At 48.5% G+C, this 19,437-nt stretch overlaps 1 protein-coding gene across 1 annotated transcript; it reads left to right on the top strand.

Annotated features, from left to right (window-relative positions):
- Positions 1,461-10,855, top strand: GHRH (growth hormone releasing hormone). Its single transcript, XM_005688533.3, has 5 exons — positions 1,461-1,903; positions 6,147-6,247; positions 6,515-6,619; positions 8,540-8,659; positions 10,769-10,855. Exons 2-5 carry the CDS (start codon positions 6,168-6,170, stop codon positions 10,782-10,784), a joined length of 321 nt encoding a protein of 106 aa, XP_005688590.1. The 5' UTR covers positions 1,461-1,903; positions 6,147-6,167; the 3' UTR covers positions 10,785-10,855.

The following is a 19,437-nucleotide window of genomic DNA, read 5'->3' as shown; positions in this document are numbered from 1 at the left end:
TTCCAGGCCTGTATCTTATCCACTATCACATGTAATCCTCACCCCACAACCTCACGAGTTGAGCCTCATCATTCCCATTTTACAGTTGAGGAAACTGAGATCAGGCACAAAGTCCTTAGCACAACCCCTGTCACTGAGCTTCTGCCGAGGTTGACTTCGATCCCTGTGGTTTCTTCAGCCGACTCTGTGCGTCCTGTATCTGCACACTGGTCTGGTGACCATTCAGGGTGCCCAGCTCTCCATGGTACCCACCTCATGTTTGCGGAGATAACCTCCTGACTGTATGAGCTCCCATTGCTCCAGGAGCTCCCAGCTCCTCCATCTGCCACCTGCTGCTGTGACCCATCAGTCCATCCTTAATCCCTGGGGATCTGGCCTGACCTGACCACTTTGTGTCCAGGCCTGCAAGGAGAACTGTCCCTCAGTCCCTGCTTCTCTGGGGAACATCCCATGTTTGCGCTGTGCCAAGAACTTGGTTCAGTGCAAGCTAAGCAGCAGGATCATAAAGTATCACTGCTAAGAGGTTCCTTCAGAAACCACTGGCTCTGGCACTTCCCTGGTGGTCCAGTGGTTGAGAATCGCCTTGCAATGCAGGGGACGTGGGTTCGATCCCTGGTCGGAGAACTAGAATCCCATATGCCACTGAGCATCTAACCCTGCATGCCACAACTAGAGAGTCTGTGTGCTGCAATGAAAGATCCCACATGACGCAATTAAGGCCAGACGTAGCCAACTAACTAATTAAGAAAGAAATGACAGATTCTAACTGTGAACTGCAGAAGTGTATCCTAAAAGGCAGTCTCCACTCCCTGCTCTTCAACCAGACCAGCCCTGCTTGAAAAAGTCTGATTTATTTTATTTTATTTATTTATTTATTTTTTTAAAGTCTGATTTAGATACTGCACTTCCCTAGATTTCCAAAGAAAGATCTAGGTTTCAAATTCTTTTAAAAGCTTGAAAACTACTGTCCTTGGCTGTTTCGCTGTGGATGGGAGTAGGAAATTGATGGTATAGAAAGTGAGGCCTGGAGGGCACCAGTAACCTGCAGAGGGTCACCAAGGCAGTGATGGACGGACACAGGAGGGCAGCAGGCGTCTGGACGCTTAGCTCAGAGCTATTTCCACTGCTCGACAACAGCCATGTGGGAGAGCACCGCTTCTGCCTCCCATGCGTTCATGCCATTCTTGAGGATTTTTTAGCTTTAGGCTAGAGAAATCCGGAAGTACAATTCTCCCAAGACTTCTCATTTCTTGCCTCTCACTCCATACCCCTCTGAGGTAGTTATTGACTTTGGCCGCCTCGACACAAGACAACGATGCTCCCCAGGCCAGCTGCCTACACCTGCCTATGACCACAAGAGGTTAGGCCAAATAGAGGAACATTTTGATAATTGGGCGACAAGGGAAATGGCAAACAACTCTCCTCACTAAGGGGAGAAAAAAACACTTTCATCCGTAAAGTTGACCGTCCTCAAGTGAAATAAAGTTGCACACAGACAAAACAAGATTATGTGAACTTTTTAAAAGGCTCATTTAATCTTAGAGAGTAAATTAACCCTTGGCTGTTGCACTGTTAGGAGTACTCCAGTCATTAGATGAGCAGTATTAGACGCTTCCTCTGGGAATAATGTAACTTCTCGCTCTGTCCTTTCTCTCCAAGATAAAGTTCGATATGAATCTTCGCTTGCAAGGGGCAAAACCTCTCTCCCATATTAGGGTTTGTCAGTGTGATGCTAAAAATGATCCTTTGGCGGACTTGTGAGTAATTGACCCTCTGACGTTAACAACGCCCAGGCAAATGAAGGTATAATTGGTGGGAGCACCACGCAGCCGCTGGAGCAGACGCCGAGGCCCGTGGAGCTGGAGCGACCTCTCAGCGCAGAGGGAGACCTGCCACCTCGGAGGTGAGCGGGCGGGGAGCGGGGGGCGGCCCTGGGGGCTGGGCTGGATGAGGGTGAGAACATTGAGCTTCTCACCAACTCAGAGACCCCACGTCCAAGAGGCCCACTGCCATCCTCTCTGCCCCTGGACTGGTGAGTACATCTGAGGCCCCTTGTTAGGGGCTTGGGAATATGCTTTGTACAGTGAGTACCACTTTGAGGTTGTCTTAAATGTGTGACCCTCAGTGCATGGGGTAATGGCAGCAGACAGGTGCCAGGTGGGCTGTCAGGAGCAGATGAGGTCTCCGTGCTTTTTCAAGGGTATGCCAAGTGGGCTTCCAGGACAAATGCATCACCTGGCAAGATTCTCCTGTCAAGCATGAGATTCTGCCATGGACCACAGCTTCCCTGGTGGCTCAGATGGTGAAGAATCTGCCTGCAATGTGGGAGACCCAGATTTGATCCCTGGATCAGGAAGATCTCCTGGAGAAGGGAATGGCTACCCACTACAGTATTCTTACCTGAAAAACCCCATGGACTGAGGAGCCTGGAGGGCTACAGTCCATGGGGTTGTACAGAGTTGGGCATGACTGAGGGACTGACACTTTCTTTCTTCAGAAAGGAACCAAGTGGCTGTGCAAATCAGTACCTCGCACTGATCACTCAGAACTGATTCAACGTAATTGCCTGGAAATTGATAACATTTTGCTTTCTTGCGCAATTGTAGCTGCGCTCCTTACTTTAGGTTTTAGACACGATTATCTGCCCTTGGAGTACTCCATTATCCCCACATTTGTCTCTCAACCCCCACTTCAATGATCCTAAATTATTTGTATCTTTTATCACAAGCCGCCTCAAACCCTTTCTGGAAGAAGGTGAGGTGTCTTTCTTTTGAATGACCATTCAAGATGCTTCTTCATGAATAACTTAGATCTCCTTTGACTTGGAACACTAGCGGTGAAACAGTTTATAAAGTGAATCAGGACGTCAGCACTTTAGGGTTCTTAAATTACATAGCAGAAGATTTAAAAGAGGTAAAAGATTGTGTTTTTTTCCAGAAGTTCAAAAGTGGCCTTGCTGGTTTGGTACTTGAGACCTTACCTCTGTTTGTCTGCAGAATTCTTGTAGCATTCCTGCTATGAAGTCTGGCAAAATGTGCCAACTAATGTAGATTAAGTGCCCATTTATCCTGAGTCCAGACGACCTCAAATATATCTAATCACGGAATTAGTTTGTAAACATGGTGGAGAGCTAACTGGATAACATAATGACAGCTGATAAATCCTAAAATGCCTTCAGAGTCATCCAAGAGGTGTTGATGGTGTTCTTGGACTCATGCTTGATTTAATTCAGTGAATTCTAGTCTCTTAGACTGGCCCTGTGGAAGCTGTCTGCCACAACCACTGTTTTATTCCTAGCGGCACAATCTCTACCCTCATCATACCAGAAACTGGATGATTCTTGTTATTTTCCCTCTTTGTCCAGTGGGACTTTGTAACCCTGTGGATTAGCTTCTCACCGGTCGGAGGTTACAATGGTGTTTTGACCCATCCCTGGGGTATGTGGTTTTGGGCAAATGTTGTGCTTCTTGGTTGACCAGATTATGAGGTTGCCCAGCCTCACTCTGAACGACCTGGGGTAACTGGCTTTACTGCGACTTGACTCCCAAATCTGCCAATCTCAGGTTATTTTCAGCTCCCCAAACCCCTGCTGTGCACAGGGACATGCCAGCCAAACAGGTGTTCCTGCTTGTCCCCCTTGTTTCCTCCCCAGAGACTCGGTAACAAAGAGCAAACGCTTTCGGTCTTATCAGAACTGATTTCCATGTGCAGGGGATGAATTCTGGAGTGTCCCCATGAATAGGGAGCCCTGTGAATAGGGGATTGTATCAGAGGGGCTGCCGCGCAGAGCGGGAGGCCCATTCTGAAGTGCCCACTCTGCAACTAATTTGATGGAGGACCATGGAAAAAAGGCCCTTCTCTGGGTTCATTTCGTTGGCTGTCTAAAACTAGAGCTCATGATACCTGCTCCCGAGGGAGAATGTGAGGGGGTCCTGTGAGGGCCAGGGGGGCCCAGGGGCTGGGAATCCCTTGTGCCAGCCCTGGGAGAAAGGGCAAGGGTTGGGGAGGCTGAGATGGCGCTTACGCCGAAAACAGGAGTTTGGGCTTTGCCCTAGAGGGAGTAGAATGCCAAGGGCTTCTGAGAGGTGAGAGAGGTGATTGCAAGCCTGGATGTGCTCAGGTCATTGAAAGAGCAGCCAGAAAGAAGGCAAGAAAGCCCAGACTGCAGCTGGGAGACGGAAAAAGTAGTGGTCATGTCAAGGAGACCCCTTTGCCCTGAAATATCTCCCTGTTTAGGAGACTCCTGCAGAGGACCAGGTCTGGAAAAGAGAGATGGGTGCGATAATGTGCAATGAGGACAGAAGGCTAAAGATCCTTGGTCTGGGGAGCCAAGGTCTAAATCAGGTGCAAAACGCATCTAAAGGGCTCATCGTTTGGTTAAAGGTACAGAAGGTCTGGGAGGCACAGTCGGTGGATGCCAAAGGCAAGGCCACGGTCCCATCTTTTCTCTAGCTCCAATCCTTGCCAGAGTGGCAAAAGCTTAACAAGTATTTGCAGGATAAGGGGACTTGGACTTGACACAATGGGAAAAGCTTCCGAACAGGAAAAGCTGCCTGGAAGTAGGACACACTGGCTTGCAGGCAGTCAGCTCCCTGTCACTCACAGTGTTTGAGCTGAAACTGGACCATAGGCTGTTGGGGGGAGGGGGATAGAGGAGAGCACATGAAAGAGGGGGCTCACGACAGGTCTGGACAGCTGCTCCCTCCAGCTCTGGGGGTGCAAGGGTCTCAGACAGCAGTGAACAGTCCCCTGGGGTGCTTCCTGGGACCTCAAGGCCTCCCAGGTTTAGTCCAGACCCCAGTGTCTAGGAGAAGGAGGGTGATATCCTGAGAGGAGAAGTGAGCCCAGGGATGGAAGTGGATTCCTCCCGGGCTGGCCCTGCCTGCTGGAAATCCCTTCTGAGCAAGACCTGCCGGAAATGGGGCCACTCAGGGAGATGGTGGGCCGTGAGGGGTCTCTTGCCCTTTCCGGGGCTGGCCGAGCATCTGGAGGGGTCCGTATGCCCCTAGAGGGGACATCCTGCTGAGAGGGATGCCCCTGGGAGATGGGAAGTCCTGACCCTGAGGTGACTGAGTCTTCCTGAGCCCAGCGGTTTCTACCCCGCGGTCTGGGTTGATAGCAGAGCACGGCCCTAGCAGAGGCGGCTCTGTCCCCTGTAGACTCTTCTTCCTAATTGCCGAGCATGGTGTCAGCAGGCCCCCATTAAGGATAATTACGTGATCTATGAGATGGTTCTGCCGCCGGGCCCCCCAGGTCCCTGGTCTCTTCCAGGGCTAAAACTCTTGGGCAAAATCTAAATTTCTGGAGCAAGAGGCACAGCCATTCTCCCTTCCCTCCAAGTCCACACAAAACAAGACAGCCTGCCCTCTGAGCCGGTCCTCAGAGCAGAGGTGCATGAAGAACGCCCCCGTGCCAACCACTCACGTCAGGAGCCTCATCTCAGTTCATGTTCACATGACCCTAGGCAGTAGGCCCAGTTATCAAGTCCATTTTATGGATAGAGAAACTGAGGTCTGGAAAGGAGAAGCCCCTAGTCCTGGGATGCACAGCTAGTGATGACCAAGCCTGGATGTGAACTTGGATTTTTCTGATTCAGACCCTGAGCTGTCAGCCCCACTTAATGCTGTCAGTGCCACACTGGGGCAGGGGGAGGCTTAGGCAAATATGAGAAGCTGTTTGCTCCTCCCCAACTCCAGTCTTCTTGCCTGAAGAATCCCCATGGACAGAGGAGCCTGGTGGGCTACAGTCCATAGGGTCACAAAGTGTCGGACATGACTGAAGCGATTTAGCACACATTATTATATTATTCCTTGCTGAGGCCTGAGTCCCACGTAGAATGCCCTATAGGAAGTGGTAGTTTCACCATTGTCTTTCATTGTGTGTTCATCCCTGTGAGGTCAGCAGCATAGCCTTATCATGCCCATTTTACAGATGGAGAAAATGAGGCCAGAGTTTGTGACTGGCAGAGGCAGAACTTGAACCCAGGTGTGTCAGACTTCGAGTCTGCTCCATCTTCCCTACCCCACAGCTTCCAAAAGACAAGGACCATAGCTCTCACAGAGCCAGGCCAAGGGCCAGAGCTAGCAGAGGGCATCCCAGTGTCTGTGGCTATGCCTGACCTTTTTTTCCTGTCTGTCATTTCCCAGGTACCAGCACAGGGGTGAAGGATGCTGCTCTGGGTGTTCTTCCTCGTGACCCTCACCCTCAGCAGCGGCTCCCACGGTTCCCTGCCCTCCCAGCCTCTCAGGTAAGCAGTTCTGACAAGAGAAGCAAGAGAGGCACTTTGAGGATGCAGAATCGAGCTGGTCCCCAGCTGGCTCCTCAGGAAGCCTCCCTTGCTCATTTCTGGGAGGGAGGGAGACTGAGCCCCAGAGAGGTCACCACCCAGCCCTGGTTCCAGCCCTCTCTGGGGATGAGCAGGGCAAGAGGCGACAGAAGAACCTCACAGAGACCAAGTGAGCACAGTCCCCTGGGCCTCCCACCCCACCCTTTGACCTCTGACTCCTTCTCCTAGGATCCCACGGTACGCAGATGCCATCTTCACTAACAGCTACCGGAAGGTTCTGGGCCAGCTGTCTGCCCGCAAGCTACTCCAGGATATCATGAACAGGCAGCAGGGGTGAGCCAGCATTCTCGTGACTTCTCCCTGCACCCTCGGTTCATCACGATTTGGAGGAACCAAGTGTGGTCTCCTCGCTTGTACAGCAGCTGTCACTTTTGGACTTGCCAGGGCAGAAGGGCTCCAGTGTTGAACCTCGTCTTAACCCTTAACTAATAAATGATCATTGAGCATAGACGCTTGTCCCTGAGTTGGGCTCCAGTAATAACACTGAGAGTGGTCACCACTTGACTGACTCTACCAGAAAAAAAGACTTTGCACTGGTTCATCAATATACTCCTGGCACAGTGCAGAGCAAGCCCTTGGCAGTGTCAGCCATTATGCTCAGGTTCTTATGTGCTCTTTCCAACAACTTTACAAAGGATTTGTCCTCTTACCCTCATTACACAGAAGCTACATTAATAGATTCTAAAGGACACACACCACTGAGTGGCAGAATTAGCATCCAATCAGCCTGACTCCACTGCCTGAACATGTTTTAATTTTCATTTTGAAAAAATTCCAAATTTACAGAGAAGTTGCAGAAATAGCACAAAGGGCTTTAACATGCCCTGCCCTAAGAGTCAACAATTCCTAATATTTTTTACTATATTTGCTTACTCCATATCTGGGGCTTCCCTGACGACTCAGTGGTAAAGAATCTGCCTGCAGTGCAGAAGACGCGCGTCAGGAAGAGTCCCTGGAGGAGGAAATGGCAACCCACTCCATTATTCTTGCCTGGAAAATCCCATGGACAGAGGAGCCTGGCAGGCTACAGTCCATGCGGTTGCAGAGTCAGACATGACTGAGCATGTATACACAAAGACACACACACACACACACACACACTCTCTCTCTCTCTCTCTCTCTCTATATATATATATATATATATATATGCCTAGATACAGGTCTAGACACACGTACACAAGCTCAGGTATGATTATGAGTATTATTGTTTTGCTGAACCATTTGAGAGTGAATTATAATCATCATGACCCTTTATCCTTAAGTACTTTTGTGTGTCTCCTAATAGCTAATCAAAGGATACTCTCTGATATAATCACAGTATAATTATCACTTAGAGTCCATATTTAAATTTCACTAGTTGTCCCAAAATGTCCTTTATATAAATTTTAAAATATTTTTGGCTGCGTGAGGTCTTAGGTGTAGCACGCAGGCTCATTCATTGTGCCGCGTGGACCCTCTGGTTGTGGCACACGGGCTTAGGAACTGTGGTGCTCGGGCTCAGCTGCTCTGGGGCATGTAGGATCTTAGTTCCCCCATCAGGGATTGAGCTCATGTCGCCCACGGTGCAAGGCGGATTCTTAACCACTGGGCCACCAGGGAAGTCCCTGTAACAATTACTGATCTTCCTCATCCAGGACTCAATCCAGCCAGAGGTGGCGTTTAGTTTCTTTTGGTCTGGATCACTTCCTCAGTCTTTATGACACAGACATTTTTTATTAGTAAAGGGCAGTTCTTCATAGAATGTCCCTCATATTGGGCTTGCCGGGGGCTTCCTCATGAATGGATTCACATTATGCAGCAGAGGTTATGCTGTGTCCTTCTTGGTGCATCTTGTCGGGAGGTGCATGTTGTCCATTTGTCCCACTGGGGATGGTAACTTTGATCACTTGTGTAACACGACGGCTGCCAGGTTTCTCCTCTGTGAACATTTTCTCCCTTGTACTTAATAATCATCTGTGGGAAGATATTTTGCAAATGTGTACTTCACAGCCTATAGTCTTCACTCCTAGACACACTGCCTGCTTAAACGTTGCTGAGTCTAATTCAGCTGGGTCCAAGAGTCTATGCCAGATACTGCGACAGGGCCGAGGGATGCACCCCCGCTCTGCTTCCTTTGCCCTGACCTTTCCCAGGCCTCCTCCGCTTCCGACTCAAACAGCAACTTCTGCTCTTCCTCTTTTTCTAATCAAACAGAGAGAGAAACCAGGAGCAAGGAGCAAAGGTACGGCTTGGCCGTCAGGTGGACAGCGTGTGGACAGACCAACAGCAGATGGCATTGGAGAGCATCTTGGTGAGCCTGCTGCAGGAGCGCAGGTAGGAATACGTGTGTGTGCACAAGTGTGAAGGTGTGCACATGTGTGTATTGAGGGACTGCCGAGGCTTCTGTCCCCAAGGGTAGCCAGGAAAAGGACTCTCCCCCTCTCCAAGCAGACTGGGAATGAGATCCCTTCTTCCATACAGCAAGAACCAGAAGAAGGGGGGACGTGTGTGATGGAGACTGGCTCTTATCCACTCCTGTATCTCCAGTGTGTAGCCAGAGGCCAGCCTCAGTGTCTGTGTCCAGAAATGTCCCTCACTCATGAGTCCTGGGAATAGGACCCAGGAATCTGAATTTGAACTAGAGTCCCAGGGGACTCTGATGCTCCTGGTCTGAGATGCATGCCCTGGATCCCTTGCCAAGTTCATCAAACTGTAAAATCAAAGGGAGACCAGCTCCTCCCAAAACCCTTGGGTAGAGGACTATGAGCAGCGCTTGTGAGAAGGACAGATGGGAATGACAGTCACTCCCCAGCTCCCTGACCCTCACAATCCTAGTAGGAGTCAGGGAAGATCAGGAGTGAGTTTTCCCATTTTACAGAGGAGGAAAACTGAGGCAAAGAAGAAGTAGCTAGCCCCAAGTCAGGGACTAGGCAGGCCCAAGACCTGCCTTTCTTCCCCAGAGCCCTTCACACGAACTCCGTTTCTTCAAAACGACACGACTGTTTGCAGACACTGTGCTGTATTTAAGAGCCCGAGTTTTGATCTGTGAGCACAAACATGCCCCAGCGTGACTCTGCCAGACATCTCCAGCCCAAACTATTAAGCAAATCCAGCTCCCAGCAGAGCTCTCCACATGCCCCCTCGCCTTCTTCCCAGCCTGATTAGACAACGAGAGCTCAGAGATCTGGCCGAGTATTGTCCTGGGGAGATGCAAACAGCAGCAGGCTAACAGGCAGAGCGCAGCAGAGGTGAGAACCAGCCCCGGAGGCCGGATGGACTCCTGAGCCCCAGGTCTGCTCATGCAGCCAAGTCTGCACACAGCAAGTCATCTTCCCTGTTCTCTCCTCTGTGAAGGGAGCAGATTTGCTCCAGTGACCGCCAAGGTCCTGGAGGATAGAATTTTTTTAAAAAATACATGTCCCTAAAGAATAATGCCTCCCCCGGCCATACCACCCTAGCCCCGTGCCTCTCATGCTGGGATTAGGTCACTATTCACCTGCTTCAGGGCTCCCACCAGGCCCCAGTGGGGCAGAGTGGCCCCAAGGAGGGCCACATCCTAAGAATGCAGGCTTTGTTCCTGCAGGTTAAAAGCTTCACAGAGCTGAAAGTCCTAGAGCAGCAGGAAGGCCCCAGAGGTTGCTCCAGCCATTGTTCCCCCTCCAGCTCAACTGTTGCAAATACCAGGACAATTCTTACATTAATACCTTAAAAGTAGAAGGACTTGGCAGTTAGCACCCTTTCACACCCACCTCGCCTCGCGTCCATATAACAGTCCTCCAAGTTAACGAGTTCAGATTTCTCCATCTTCCTAGCTCTTAAAAGTCATCCAGGGACTTCCCTGGTGCTCCAGTGGTTAAGACTTCACCTTCCAATGCAGAGGGCATGGGTTCAATTCCTGGTCTGGGAAATAAGATTCCATATAACTTGTGGCCAGAAAATGAAAACATAAAACAGAAGCAATATTGTAATAAATTCAGTAAAGACTTCTAAAATGGTCCATATAAAAAAAAATCTTAAAGAAACAAAAAATCATCCAAAGATGGCCAGGCTCTGGGCTGAGGGGACAGCCGTGGACGGGCCAGTCTTGGTCTCTGGTCTCATGAAATTCAAAACACACTGAAGTAGACAGAAATTAAACAAGTACTTGTAGAGTGGATTATTTAATTTGTGATAAATGGTAAGTGATGTGGTGAATGTGTGTGCTGGAAAGAATGACCTCATCTAACCCTGTTTGGGACTTAGAAGTGGCTTCTTCAAGGGCCAGTGACTGCCCAGGCTCTCAGTAGGAGTGGGCTGGGAGAGCTGGGGCTAAGACTGAGGTCGTCTGGGTAGTCGGTCAGTCTCAACACTGGAGTCTCTGTCACCCTAATTCCAAGTGCCCTGTCCTACCTTGCCTTGATTTCAGTGCCCCCAGACTAAGCTTTATCTTTCTTTCTGCAATAGGAATTCCCAAGGATGAAGATTCTGCCTCTATTTTCTGCTCCCTGCAGCTGAGACACAACTGCATCCATTAATCCGTTTTAATTTCTGACCTAGTTTTCCCTTTATAAATACAATAAAATTCCCCCATGCTGGTCTGCATTTCAATTTTCTTTTATCTTCAGCCTAATTTTTTCATGTTTTACAGAGTTCCATTTCCCAAAGTGGTATTACAAGATATATATATATATATTTTTTTTTTTAAAAAGCTAACATTTACCAAACACTCAGAGTGCCAGCCGGGTAGCTTCATGTGTAGAACCTCATAGACTCCCTACACAGCCTAACAGGAGGTACTGGCATCATTCTCATTTCACAGACGAGGAACCGAGGCACAGAAGGGTGAAGTGAATTGCCGTGGTCACTGCCAACAAGGAGAGAGCTGGGATTCAACTATAGGGGGCCCAGCCCAGAACTGGGCTCTTAGCCATATTCGACTACTCTGGGCCAAGTCATCCTTCATCCACTGGTGACTCATTCACCTATGAGCAACGCCATTTATTCACTCAACAAACGTTTCTAGAGATCCCACTATGTGCCAAGTGCTGTGCTAGGCAACCAAAGCCGCTGACACAGAGCTTATGTTCTTTCTTTCCTTCCTCTTGGCCATGCTGGGTCTTCGCTGCTGCACGGTCCTTCTCTAGCTGCTGAGAGCGGGGGCTACTTTGGTTGCAGCGTGTGGGCTCTTGTCACAGTGGCTTCTCCTGTCACAGAGCGCAGGCTCTCGGGGTGTGCACAGGCTTGTGTGGTTGTGGCCACATGAGCTTAGTTGCTCCGAGGCACGTGGTGTCTTCCCAAACCGGGGATCAAACCTGTGTACCCTGCATTGCCGGGCGGATTCTTAACCACTGGACCACCAGGGAAGTCTAGCATAGAGCTTATATTCTAATGGGGGAAAGAATAATAAAAACAACTAAATATAGAATTTGTAAGATGGTGGTGATTGCAAAGAGCAAAAAAATTAAGGCAGCGAGAGTACTGGAGGGGATAATTTATCCACAATGAATGAGAGGGAAGGCCTCTCTGATGAGGGACATTTGAGTAAAGTCCCTCAAGAGTCGGCTAGAGGAGAATGACTCAGAGGAGGATGACTGGGTGAGGAACATTCTCAAAACAGTGAAAACCCAACACAAAGGCCCCTAGGCATGAGTGTGGAGGGAGGAGGCACAGAAGGCCGGTGTGGCTAGCCAGAGCACAGCGAGGCTGAGAGTGGAGGAAGGGAGGCCAAGAGGAAGCGGGAGGCCAGCTCATGGGGAGGTCCTTGGAGGCCATGGGAAGGACTGAAAGGATCTCACTCTCAGCGAGATGGGGGCCCCCGCAGAGTTTAAGCAGAAGAATGACATGATCCCACTTGCATTTACTGCCACCCTGAGAAAGGGTCAAATGCTGGCTACATTCTTAGGGTAGAACTCATTTGCTGATGGATAAGGTATGGGAACTGGAGAGGAGTTGAGAATAATTCCAAAGTTTGAGGCCTGAGCAGCTGGAAGTATGGAATTGCCATTTAGGAGCTTTGGAGGTTGGCGGGAAAATTAGGAGTTGGGGTTTAGACATGTTGAGTCTGAGCTGCCCTTTAAAGGCCCCAGTAGGGGGGCTGAGTAGGCACCTGGGTGTGCAGGTCTGGAGCCAGGAGAGAGGTCTGGATAGCTGTCACCTTTTAGGTGGTCTGTAAAGTCAGAAGATTAAAAAAAAATTTTTTTTTAATTTTTTAACAAGAACCTACTATACAGCACATGGAACTCTGTTCAAAATTATGTGACAGGCTGGATGGATGGGGAGTTTAGAGCAGAATGGATACATGTACATGTCTGGCTGAGACCCTTTGCTGTTCACCTGAAACTATCACAACACTGTTAATAGACTACAATTCAATACATAATAAAAAGTTTTTAAAAAATGGAAAATAATATGAACAATAGTATATATGTATAATTGAATCACTTTGCTGTACAGCAGAAATTAACACAACATTGTAAACCAACTACACTTTAATCAAATTGTTTTAAAATTTAATTTAAATTTTAAAAATTAATTTTTTTAATTAAAAAAAAAAAACTTTTTTTTAAAAAAAGAGAATTCCCTGGAAGTCCAATGGTTAGGGCTCAGCGCTTTCACTGCTGGGGCCCCAGGTTCAATCCCTAGTTGGGGAACTACGATCTCATAAGCTGTGTGGTGCAGCCTAAAAAAAAATAAAGTCAGGAGAGTGAGTTAGATCACCAAGAAAGAAGAACAGAATAGCAGAGTGCAAGGACTACCCCAGGGTACTCCGTATTTAAAGGCTGGAGGAAAGATGAGGAACCAGCAAAGGAGACTGAGAAAGAAAAAGCAGAAAAACTACAAGAGAGAAATTCCAGAAAGCAGTTCAAGAAGAGAGTGATGGACTGTACCAAATGCCGCTGATGGGTCATCAGCTAAGAACTGAACATAAAAACGATCGTGGAAGCCAATGATGACCTTGGCAAGAACAAACTGGGTGCATGGTGGAGGCAAAAGTCTGACTCTAGTGGGTTCAAGAGAAAATAGTCGGAGAGGGATCAGATCCGGAGAGTGGAGATCTGGCTGTACAGTATGGTGACCACTGAACGTGGCTGCTGAACACAAAATGTGGCTAATACCCACTGAGCTGTGCTTTACATGGATTTCAAAGACAATATGAAAAAAGAATATCAAATGTCTCATTCATGTTTATTGATTACCTATTAAAATAATATATCTGATAAGTTTGGTTAAAATAAAATATATTAAACTTGATTTCACCTATTTCCTTCTTACCTTTTTATTGTGGTTACTAGACAATTTCAAATCACCTCTGGAACTTGGAAGCCTGGTACGCTGCATGCAGTCCATGGGGTCGCAGAGAGTGGGACACGACTCAGCAACTTAATAAAAGCAAATGGCACTCACACTATATTTCTGTTGGATGGCACTGGCAGAGTCAATTCTTTTAAGAAATTTTGCTATTAATATAGAGAGAAGCAGAGAGTTGAAGTCACTGTCCAGAGTTAGTTTTGTCAGTGATTACCCAACTTTTTCTTTTCATGAACCATTTTACTTGGGCATATCCCCGCACATCGCCTCTTCGAAGAATTGGTGAACTTGGGACTTCCTGGTGGTCCAGGGGCTAAGACTCCATGCTTCCAATGCAGGGGGCCCGGGTCTGATCCCTGATCAGAGAACTAGATCCTGGCATGCTGCAAACAAGAGTTCATTATGCCGCACATCCTGCAACTAAGACCCCACATCCCGCAACTAAGACTCAGCGCTACTAAATAACTACATTTTTTTTTTTTTAAAGAATCTGTGCTTTCATTGCAGGGGCTACAGATTCCATCTCTGGTCGAGGAACTAGGATCCTGCATGCCCCAAGGCACACACGGCCAAAAAAATAAATAAATAAAAATAAAATGTAAAAATAATAATAAATAAAAATTTTTTAAAGTAAAAAGTCTAGATGATGGGATGTGCATTTTGATTAAAAGCATGAAAATATTTACAGCATCTTAGAGTTGATGGGGACTCGGAGGTGAGCAATCTCCTCTCTGCCCTTTTCTGGCCTGATACACACAGTGCGGGACCCCTGGGCCTGTCTCCCACACCGGGACCGTAAAGCCAGCTTGCGGTTTCAGTGTTCAGAACACCTGCTCTCCCCAGTTTACCCTCCAAGAAAGACTGTGAAGCGTGGGAACGGCTCCGCAGGGAGCCCGGGTGGCTCCACGGAGCAGACAATACCCACATTGGGGAACAAAAGACCCCTCCGGAGGAGAAGGCTGGCCTCTGAGGGCCGCAGTCCACTTCAACCAAGCTGAGCCAGCCACCGCGAACCCGCCAGGGGGGCAGAACCAAGGAGGCGGCTGCTGAATGGTGTCCAGCCCGACCCCCTCCATCCCCCAGACCCACCTGCTCATCTCTTTCCTCCGCCTGTCCCCACAAAAGCAAAGACTGAGGGCTCTCTCAACTTCCAATTAGTTTTTCAAATGAAATAATGACCGCTGGGGCCCGCTGCTACTTGTGGGTTTCGAGGTGAATGCCGTTATAAAGGAAAAGACTGTGATGGCCACAAATCCGGTGCTTTATCTCCATTAACTACCACACTAATGGCGGCTTAAAGGACTTAACCCCTGCCCACAGAGGGGCTGGGAGCTTCCCGTTCCCTTAGGGTCCCACTTAAGATGAAGTACTATTTTATTATTATTTTTTGTCCTACAGCATGCTCTGATCAAAGGAGGATTTATTTCTTATGATAATCCCCTATGTTTGCATTAAAACTCACAAAGAGGTTCTCATCCATTGCTTCATGGGCTCCCTACCACAGCCCTAGGGAGAGGGCAGAGCAGAGGTAGGAGGTCAGGTCCTATAGCTCTTAGGTGTCAAAGCTGGGAACTGATTCCTGATTACAGGACAGTGCCCTTGTGTTGTTCCAAGATGCCAGGCCCCTCAGGAAATGCTGGGGAAGCAAGTGAATTCAACCAACCAACAAAGAAACAAAAGAAATGTAGGACCTAGTACAAACTGCTTACTCAGTTCAGTTCAGTTCAGTCCACACAGGAAATAACAACGGTAATGTCTATACTAATCTGAGCAACCTCTGAGTCAGTGTCAGACGCTCTGGTGTGTGTTTTGGATGTGACCTCATTTAATCCTTATAAGGCCCTCAGAGGTGTTATCCCATTTTTACTGATGGGAAACTAAGGCCCAGCGGGGTGAAGAAAGGTCAGTTGGATACTGACCTGCTGTGCCGACAACTCTTGGAAGGCCAGGTCCAGGCACTACTGTAATGTCAAATGAAAGAGCTGCATAGCAGCTGAAGTGGTAAAAACAGATTTTATTCAAGACTATTTCAATAGCGGGAAAGAAACCTCATACAGAAGTGGGCTCAATTCTGAATACAGTGTGGTCTACTGGAAACTGGTAGCCAAGGAGCAGGGTGGGGATCAGTGGGTGGAAACTTACTAAGAGGATACCTCAGGGGTAAGGGGATTCTGGCTGAAGACAAACCAGGGAGATGAGACATCACCTGGGAGATGGTGGAGGGTGAGGATTCTGATCATATATCAGCATGATCAGACATGGAGGTGGGAGGGTCTGGTTAAACTGCTTAGTAAGATTCTTGCTAAAACAAGAACTTAAAAAAAAAAAAAGGCACAGATAGGTGAAGGAGAAATTCAGGAGCCTGGCTAAAGTTTGATCAAGCAAAGAATCTTTGCCAGTGGTGAATAATTTAAGCAACAAATCTGATGTATGTCATAAGTCGTAGTAAAGAGTTAGGCCAGTTCTCAACTGCAGTCTGCCCAGAGCCATCCCTAGGCTATAAGCAAGTGGACTCTCCCCTGCAGCCTTCAAGAGGCTTCTCCCAGTGGGTAGGAAAAGAAGGACAGCATAAGAGGTATTTCTGCCTATGCTGCTGCTGCTGCTGCTAAGTCGCTTCAGTCGTGTCCGACTCTGCCACCCCATAGACGGCAGCCCACCAAGCTCCGCCGTCCCTGGGATTCTCCAGGCAAGAACACTGGAGAGGGTTGTCATTTCCTTCTCCAATGCATGAAAGTGAAAAGTGAAAGGGAAGTCGCTCAGTCATGCCTGACTCTTGGCGACCCCATGGACTGCAGCCTACCAGTCTCCTCTATCCATGGGATTTTCCAGGCAAGAGTACTGGAGTGGGGGGCCATTGCCTTCTCCTTCTGCCTCTGCTACATCCCAGCATAAAATTCAACTTCCCTAAACTTGCAGTTGGTCCTAAAATAAAATCTATCCTCTTTACCACAGCCCTTAAAAGCTGTATTCGGAACTTCCCTGGTGGTCCAGTGGTTAAGACACGGGTTTGATCCCTAGTCCGGGAAGATTCCACAAGCTGTGGGGTAACTAAGTCTATACACCGCAACTACTGAGCCCAAGCTCTAGAGCCCACGTACCAAAACTACTGAAGCCCATGCCCCTAGAGGCCGTGCTCCACAAGAGAAGCCTGTGCACCGCAAGGAAGAATAGCCCCCACTCCCTGCAACTAGAGGAAGACTGCGAGCAGCAACAAAGACCAAGCGCAACCAAAAGTGAATTTAAGAAAATTCCATATGTATGTATTTGTGTTTCCCTAACTTACTTCACTCTGTATAATAGGCTCCAATTTCATCCACCTCACCAATATGCAAGGCAGCAAAATGTGGCTCAGCTGGTAAAAAATCTGCCTGCAATGTGAGTGACTTGGATTCGATCCCTGGGTTGGGAAGATCCCCTGGAGAAGGGGAAGGCTACCCACTCTAGCATTCTGGCCTGGAGAATTTCATGGACTGTATAGTCCGTGGGGTGGCAAAGAGTCAGATACAACTGAGTGACTTTCACTTTCACTTCACTTTCAAAAGAGACACAGATGTAAAGAACAGACTTCTGGACTCTGCGGGAGAAGGTGAGGGTAGGATGATTTGAGAGAATAGCATCGGAACATGTATATTACCACACGTAAAACAGATGACCAGTTCAAGTTCAATGCATGAAGCAGGGCACTGAAGGCCGGTGCCCTGGGACAACCCAGAGGGACAGGGTGAGGTGGGAAGAGGGGGGGGGGTTCTGGATGGGGGAACACATGTATACCTGTGGCTGACTCATGTCGATTTATGGCAAAAGCCATCAAAGTATTGTAATTATCCTCCAATTAAAATAAATCAATTTTTTAAAACCCCTGAATTTGTTCTAACTCCCAAGGATACTCTCCTCCTTGCTAACTCTGCCGTTTACACTGCCCTGCTTTCAGAGCCTTCGCATAGGTTGCTTCTCTGCCTAGAATGTTCTTCCCCAGCTCTGCAGACTGCTCCTTTCCTTTCATTGTCAGCTTAGTCTTCCCAACCCCTCTAGATAAAAACTCCTTTTCAGATTTGGGCTCGTTCTGCTCCCTTTCCCCTGTCCCCTCTGGGATATAAGTGAACTGAGGGCAGAGAAGGCATCCATCTTGCTCACTGCCACAGCTCAACCAAGCCCAGAACCCGGCACGTAGCAGATGTCTGCTATGCTTTTTTTAGTTATTTATTTATTGATGGCTATGCCGGGTGTTTGTTACTGCACACGGGCTTTCTCTCGTTGCAGGGAGCAGGGGCTACTCTCTAGCTGCAGTGAGCAAATTTCTCGTTGCAGGGGCTTCTCTTGTTGCAGAGCACAGACTCTAGGGGTGGTGAGCTTCAGTAGCTGTGGTACGCCAGCTTACCTGCTCCACCTGCAATGGAGGATGGAGCATGTTGGATCTTCCTAGACCAGGGATTGAACCATTGTCCCCTGCACTGCCTAGCAGGCTCCCAATCATTGAATCACCAGGGAAGTTCCTCTGCTGTGCTTTACTCTCCAGCCCCTCTGGCTCTGCAGACCAGCCCTGAACCAGTCATGGCAACCCTGAACCCTGCCAGCCCCTTTTCCAGACAGTTGTTTCCTTACCTCCTCCCCTCCATCCACTATATTTCTGTTCTCAGGCCCTACTGCCCTGGCTCTACACCTCTGTCCAGCAGGCTTCAATCAGCGTCTTCCAGAACGGTACACGTCTGGTTTCAGTGTGAAACTCCCAGGTGGGTGGGCTCTCCTGCTTTCCCCTCTTCCCCACCACTCTGAGCTGTTGAGGTCCCAGCATCCCTAAGTAGGGACACTAGGAGACACCCCTTGGACAGCAAGGAGACCCAACCAGTCCATCCTAAAGGAAATCAGTCCTGAATATTCATTGGAAGGACTGATGCTGAAGCTGAAGCTCCAATACTTTGGCCACCTGATGCAAAGAACTGACTCATCTGAAAAGACCCCGATGCTGGAAAAGATAAGAGGGCAAGAGAAGGGGACAACAGATGGTTGGATGGCATCACTGATTCAAGGGACATGAGTCTGAGCAAACTCCAGCAGATAGTGAAGGACATGGAAGCCTTGCGTGCTGCACTCCATGGGGTCGCAGAGTTGGACACAATTGAATGACGGAACAACAGCGTGGGAAACCAACATCACCTTTTCCCATCAGAGTGGGTCTCCAAGTCATACGTCTGCAGCAGCCAGGCAGGTGCCAATCCCATGAAGTTGGTGGGAGGAACAGGACCAGGGTAGGTGGAACTGACACCATTTGGGGCCGGGTTGGGGTGGGGTGGGACTATGGCTGGCTGGAGAGTGCAGGCCCCACTCAAAGGCAAGAGCTATTCAGCTTCAGCTGATTGTTGCCATTCAGAAATCAGGCCCAATGTTGCCAGCTCTGATTTTCTTTTTCCAGAGAATCCTAAATGCTAGACCTGGATTTTTATATGAATTTTCTCAATTTGTGAATGTTAGCAACTGACTCAATTAAAAAAAAATTATGAATCAAATGAAACATGGGTCACCGGTTTGCAACCTCTGGGAAAGGTGAAGTCACTTTTCCATCTTAGAGGCAGTCCTGTAATTGCCCATATGGGCCTCTCCCCTACAGAATCCCATTCAGAACTAGCCCAGAGTTTCCGAATCGCCTTTCCTCTCTCCCCAATCAAAATTCCCATTCCTTCACTGTAGTGAAGTCCAGCTAAGTTGGAAAGCAATCTGATTAAAACCATTTCTCCCCCAACGCCAAAGTCAGTAAATATTCTGAGGATTACCTGTATTTCAAAAGTCACCGTTTATTATGCTATTTATTCAGGCTGTGCCGAGTCTTC

Source organism: Capra hircus, chromosome 13 (genome assembly GCF_001704415.2).
Source record: "Capra hircus breed San Clemente chromosome 13, ASM170441v1, whole genome shotgun sequence".
Taxonomy (NCBI): Eukaryota; Metazoa; Chordata; class Mammalia; order Artiodactyla; family Bovidae; genus Capra; species Capra hircus.
The sequence above is the reverse complement of the archived record's forward strand: the minus strand, read 5'-3'. Positions and strand labels throughout refer to the sequence as shown.

Bases quoted from the DNA above. Each gene is read 5' to 3' on its own strand.
- GHRH (XM_005688533.3), top strand. From the start codon at position 6,168: ATGCTGCTCTGGGTGTTCTTCCTCGTGACCCTCACCCTCAGCAGCGGC. The intron at 6,248-6,514 runs GTAAGCAGTTCT...TCCTTCTCCTAG, and splicing joins CTGCCCTCCCAGCCTCTCAG to GATCCCACGGTACGCAGATG. The intron at 6,620-8,539 runs GTGAGCCAGCAT...CTAATCAAACAG, and splicing joins ATCATGAACAGGCAGCAGGG to AGAGAGAAACCAGGAGCAAG.